A 6,535-nucleotide genomic window follows, 5' to 3' on the forward strand; every position below is an offset into this window, starting at 1 on the left:
GTAGCTGGAATTACAGGCACACGCTACCACGCCTGGCTAATTTTTGATTTATTGTAGAGACGAGGTCTCACCAAGTTGCCCGGCTGGTCTCAAACCCTTGGGCTCAAGCAATCCACTCGCCTTAGCCTCCCAAAGTGCTGGGATTACAGGCTGAGCCACCAAGCCCAGCCAAAGAGATTCTTTTTATAAAACTATTTAACTCTAATGGCAGATATGAAGAGAATGTGAATAAACAGGGAGTTAAACCACTGTCCTGATTTGAAAGATCAGAAAGAAGAATGATGACAATGTTCTGCAAATAAATACACACTTTTTTTTTTTTTTTTTTTTTTTGAGTCAGAGTCTCACTCTCTTCCCAGGTCAGGGAATTCTTCTGCCTCAGCCTTCCAAGTAGCTGAAACTACAGGTGCGCGCTACCATTCCCAGCTTATTTTTTATTTATTGTAGAGACAAGGTCTCACCAAGTTGCCCAGGCTGATCTTGAACCCCTGGGCTTAGGCCATCCTCTCACCTCAGCCTCCCAAAGTGCTAGAGGTTACAGACTGACATTCAATTCCCCCCATACTCTCTGTCCCCCAACCTTGATTTGTAATGCATTGTGTCTGTAACACAATGTCAAAAGTTTAAAGTGCTATAAGAGAGGATCAAATAAAATATTATGGAAGTTGGGAAGAAGAAGTGTCCTCTTACGACTAGGGTCAGTAAGGCTGAGGTACAGAAGGGCAACACCGGGATGGTCTCATGGACATGACTGCTTTTGAGTTGGACCTTCAAAGATATGTTGTATTTGGGCACAAAGACATGAAATGAAGACAATTTACTCATGAGCAATGATGTAATGGCATACATGACATGGAGGAAGGAAGTTAAGGATTATATATAAGGAATGGCTGATGGTTGACTTTCATTAGAGCATAGAATGGCATTACAAAGGGTAGGAGTTAATGTTTAAAAGTCAAGTGCGGTACAAATCACGGTTGGGGGACAGAGGGTGTGGGAGGAATTGAATGTCAGGCTGCGGAGTTGGGCTTTGTTCAGGAACTAATGGGGAGCCTCAGTGGTTTTTGAACAAGTAGCTTAGTCATGCTTTAGGCAGTTTTGGCGGAAGTATGCAAGATTTAGCTGGCAGGAGGTGGGGAAACTTGGAAACAAAAAAAATCGATGTGGGTTTTATTTGAGTAGATCAAGAAAGGAAAATGAGGTTCAAAATCCAGATCTTACTTGATAAAGAAGGAAAGTAGGTTGGGCGCAGTGGCTCATGGCTGTAATCCCAGCACTTTGGGAGGCAGAGGTGAGAGGATTGCCTGAGCCCAAGGGTTCAAGACCAGCCTGGGCAATACGGCAAGACCTCATCTCTGCAATACATCAAAAAATTAGCTGGGCGTGGTATGCACACCTGTAGTTCCACTACTTGGAAGGCTGAGGTGGAAGGATTGTCTGAGCCCAGCCATTGGAGGTTGTGGTGGCCATAAGCAGCGTGCCACTGTACTCCAGCCTGGACGACAGAGTGAGATTCTAACTCAAAACAAAAAAAAAAGGAAATGAAGAAAAGCAAATCACACACAGAAATGTAGAAAGTAAACCAAATGGAAGGAAATAGATAGCTTTACTAGAATTTAATAAAATGCTAGTTAGAACTTTATTTTTTTTTTGAGACAGCTCACTGCAACCTCGAATTCCTGGGCTCGAGCAATCCTCCTGCCTCAGCCTCTCAAATAGCTAGGACTACAGGCATATGCCTGGCTAATTTTTCTGTTTTTTGTAGAGACAAGGTTTCACTTTGTTGTCCATGCTTGTCTTGAATTCCTTACCTCAAGCAATCCTCCTGCCTCAGCCTCCCAAAGTGCTGGGATCATAGACGTGGGCCACTGAGCCCAGCTTGCAAATTAGAAAATTAAGGCATGATTTTATATCTATGTAACTACCTAGAATTTTTAATATGAGAAAATATAAAGTTTGATGAGGCTTGAGGAGAACTGGACACATTATAAATTAGAGCAGTCTAAGGTGCTAGCAACAATCTGACAAAAGATAACAACATTCTTTCAACTAAGTACTAACATTATTCTTGTTTTACAGGGTGAGGACCAGACATGGTGGCTCACATCTGTAATCTCAGCATTTTGGGAGGCCAAGGCAGGAGATCACTTAAACTCAGAGTTTGAGGCCAGCCTGGGAAACATAGCGAGAGCTCGGTCACTACAAAAAAAAAAAAGAAAAAAGAAAAAAATTAGCTGGGTGTAGTGGCATGCACCTGCAGGAGGATCACCTGAACCAGGAGTTGGAGGCTGCAGTGAACCATGATAGTGCCACTGCACTTAAAAAAAAAAAAAAGCCTGGGCTCCATGGCTCAGCCTGCAATCTCAGCACTTTGGCAGGCCAAGGAGAGTGGATTACCTGAGCCTGTGGGTTCGAGACCAGCCCAGGCAACTCGGCGAGACCTTGTCTCTACAATAAATAAAAATTAGCCGGGCGCAGTAGCACGTGCCTGTAGTTCTGGCTACTTGGAAGGCTGAGACAGAAGGATCGCTGGAGCCCAGCAGGTCGACGCTGGGATGGCCATGAGTGTGCCATGGCACTCCAACTTGGGCGACAGAGTGAGACTCCAACCTCCCAAAAAAAAAAGTTTTACAGGATGAAAACTGAGGCTTAGAGAGAATAAGTAACTTGCCCAATATGAGAAGTGGTAGAGTCAGCAGTGCAGGGAATGCTGACTTGTACCGGCTAGAGAGAGTCGGTTGTTAAATTTTCAGGAATTGAGCAAACTGTTATTAAAAATTAAATTATACAAACATAATTAAATTATATTAAAGACAAAGGTAATATTCAAATTCATAACTTTGATTATTTTGCTACATTGTATCGTAAACTAAGCTCATGAAGTAATGTATGTCTGCTGCATGTACATGGTGGGCATCTTATATAATAATGTGCTATGGTGCATCTCTTCCCAACTCCTTCTTCAATGACATCCCTTTAGTAACTTGAAATCAGCCATGTTGAAAGTTTTTGCACTACAGCCAAATGCTACAAGTCAGGACTTGATTTATTATTTCATCTAGACTAAGGATCAGCAAACTATGAACTGTGGACCAAGTCCATCTCATCTTTTTATAAATAAAGTTTTATCAGAACACAGCCATGTCCATTTGCTTAGTATCACCTATAGCTGTTTTCCCACTAAAATAGTTCAGTTGAATAACTGCAACAAAGACTGCAAAGCTCAAAATATTTACTAACTTATCCTTTATAGGTAAAAATTGCCAACCCCTGGTCTTACTCATTCAGGTGAGTGAAATAAATATTCATGACAAAACTAAACTTGGAGAGCCAATTCTTAAACATTTACTAGCATACCACTGTTCAAATATAAACAAAAGCAGTGTGACTCACATAGTAACCACTATACTGTTCAGCAAAATATGACATACCATATAAGCATAAAAAAATGTACAAAGAACTGGGCGTAGTGGCTCACACCTGTAATTCCAGCGCTTTGGGAGGTAGAGGCGAGAGGATTGTCTGAGCCCACAGGTTCGAGACTAGCTTGGACAATCTGGCGAGTTAATATAATAAATAAATAAAAGTAACCGGGCATGGTGGCATGCACCTGCAGTTCCAGCTACTTAGAAGGCTAAAGCGGAAGGATCACCTAAACCCAGCAGGTCAAGCCTGCAGTGGCGGTAAGCATGCCACGGCACTCCAGCCTGAGTGACAGAGTGAGACTCTGACTCAAAAAAAAAAAAAATGTACAAAGAGTTTACTGCCAATTCATAGAAATGAGATACATAAAATAAGTGGAAAACCAAAAATACAAAATGGCAACACCCACACTGATATCTATATATGTATTACATCAGGGGTTCCCAAACCTGGGGCCAGCAAACTGGTACAGTATGTGTGGTCTGTTGGGAACCAGGCTGCACACCAGGAGGTGGAGCTCAGTCTTCTGTCAGATTAGCGGTGGCATTAGATTATCATAGGAGCCCAAACCCTATTGTGAACTGCACATACAAGGGATCCAGGTTGTGCACCTTATGAGACTCTAATGCCTGATGATCAGAGGTGGAACTGAGATGGTGATGTTAGCACTGGGGAGCGGCTGCAAATATAGATTAACATTAGCAGGGAGGTTTGACTGCACTGAATACTGCAGGCAACTGTAATACAATGGTAAGTATTTGTATATCTAAACATAGAAAAGGTACAGTAACAATGCAGAATTTTAATCTTACAGGACCACTGTCATGTATGCAGTCTGTCCTTGACCAAACTGTTATTATAAGGCACACGACTGTATTCCCTTTAGAAACTATCTAATATCCTTTCTCAGCTTCTCAGTGTATGACTTCTGACCTCTTTTATAAATACCCGGACTCTTTTCCACACCATGGAACATAGCTTCCTTCCATCTGACCTATTTTACCCAAACAACTTTCTTTGGTATTACTTCTGGGACCTGATCCTTGATGAAATTCAAAGATTTTTCTCATTTCTCCTTCCTCGACCCCTGTTCACATAACACTGTGAAATGCACTTTCGTTCTTGAGACCTTTCTTTTTTGATTTGTAAGATGCTATCCTTTTGACTTTCTTTATTACCCTTCATAATAGGTCCTTCTGTGTCTTTTCTCCAGGTTTTCCTTTCTCAGCATCCTCAAATCTGAATATTCCACAATAATTTTTTTAACTATATGGGTAAGGGCCTGAGAGGGAGGCTGAAAAATATAATGATATGGGTAAATTAATTTCTAAGCCTAAATTTTCTTTTCTTTTCTTTTTTTTTTTTTTCTTTTGAGTTGGAGTCTCACTCTGTCGCCCAGACTGGAGTGCAGTGGCCGCTTCCAGCCACCGCAGCCTCGACCTGCTGGGCTCCAGTGCTCCTTCCACCTCAGCCTTCCAAGTAGCTGGAACTACAGGCGTGCGCTACCACACCCAGTTAATTTTTTTATTTATTGTAGAGATGAGAGCCTCAATTTTCTAATTTGAATAAAGGGATTGAGTAGCTACCTGTTGTTATGAAAACAAATGTATTACATAAAGCAGTCTGTAAAATAATAAGTACATACTCAATAAATGCTAGCCAGTAGTATTACTGTTGTTATTTTTGCTTTCAGCCCAACACTGAACTCTTGTTTATGGTACAGATTTATGTAACAATTAATGGCATAAAATACATATATATGCATATGATAAGGTGGGGTGGTTTGGGTCTTATACCCACAAGTAGACCACAAACTCCCCGAGAAAGAGTCAGGTTTGACCCTCAGACTCTGCTAGCCCTTGGCCCCTTAGGTCCTGACTGAACTGGATTCCAGAACACCTACTGGTGAGTGGAAGGAGGGTCCAGCCCATCCCCGAGGCTGTGTCCTGGGGCTTCGGTCTTCCTGCTTCCCTCAGGCTTTACTTCTTCTTCCTATAAGCACAGATAGAGTTGGGGTCAGTCAGAGTCCTTCCAGAAGCAATGAGGATTGAGAACAGCCAAAAACCCTACAGGAGGTCAGGCAGCAGCCCACAAAGCTGTGTAGAAACTATACTGGTGAATTACCATGAGCTCCAGCCCTGGGTTCTCTATGCCAGTCTCCATTGTGGACAGAGCAATGGGCTCTCTTCCACTTGATTTCTCCATCTCCTGTTCTTCTCAACTGAAAAACAAATTCAGGGCCAAGGCTAAAAATTGGTCATTCTGTCATGTGGGGCTTGGGAGAATTTTTAGGATCGGTTACCCACAGAAAACACAAAACTAAAAGTCTTTGGAGGCTTAGTTGATTTATGAACTGAGAATTGAGAAGATTATATGTATAACTTTAATATAATAAATAACAAAATATAGGATAAGAGAAATGAAGAACAGGGGAAATTGAAATGAATCAGTAGGCTACCCAAAGTTAGGCTAGAACTCGGGCAGAAAAGAAACTTGTTTGGTCCCTCAAAGAAAGGGTCACAGGGTGACTACTCCTTTTAGCCTGGGAAACCCCACTGTGCTAAGTAAGAAGGAAATGGAGGGAGAAAGACAACTGGGAAGACTCTAGACCCTAAAATATTGCCAAAAAAAGCAAAAATTAATAGACTTTCAAGCTCCTGACTATAATGTAGCATAATTGTTTTTCATGTCTCAGAGAGAGCTCTTCATCAGCTAAATAAGGGAAAACTACATTTAGAATAATCAGTATAAATTCCGCGCTTTGGGAGGCTGAGGCTTAGAATAAGGAAACCTAACACGTGAACATTTACATTTGTAATATAGGTTCATTCTGAGAAGTGTATTTACTTTGCAGAAAATTACCTTCCGTGATCTCTTCAAGCATTCACAATATAGCTTCATTAAACACACATAACTAACTTTTATCATTGGGCCTTCCTGTCTAGGCACAGAATGACCTGAATTCAGTTTAACTATGATCTATTAAGAAACTTGGCGAATCAAGCTCCTGCCCTCCCACAACACCCTTGCTTACCCCAGCCTGTTAGGATTCCCTCTGGCTCCTCAGTGCAGGACTGAAAGAAAAGCTGAGCTGCAAGGGACAGCTGGGGTG

At 41.8% G+C, this 6,535-nt stretch overlaps 1 protein-coding gene across 1 annotated transcript in view; it reads right to left on the reverse strand.

Moving 5' to 3' along the window:
- Positions 1–5,628, reverse strand: part of SLC28A2 (solute carrier family 28 member 2) — a 39,038-nt gene extending 33,410 nt beyond the window's left edge. Inside the window, exons 1-2 of the mRNA XM_008062654.1 lie at positions 5,548–5,628; positions 5,327–5,415 (exon numbers count right to left, since the gene is read on the reverse strand). Of these exons, the coding sequence (XP_008060845.1) occupies positions 5,327–5,415; positions 5,548–5,628 (170 nt within the window). The remainder of the gene's footprint in view (positions 1–5,326; positions 5,416–5,547) is intronic.
- Between the last annotated feature and the right edge of the window lie 907 nt (positions 5,629–6,535).

This window comes from Carlito syrichta, unplaced genomic scaffold (genome assembly GCF_000164805.1).
Source record: "Carlito syrichta isolate Samal-C Ts95f unplaced genomic scaffold, Tarsius_syrichta-2.0.1 Scaffold305786, whole genome shotgun sequence".
Lineage (NCBI taxonomy): Eukaryota > Metazoa > Chordata > Mammalia > Primates > Tarsiidae > Carlito > Carlito syrichta.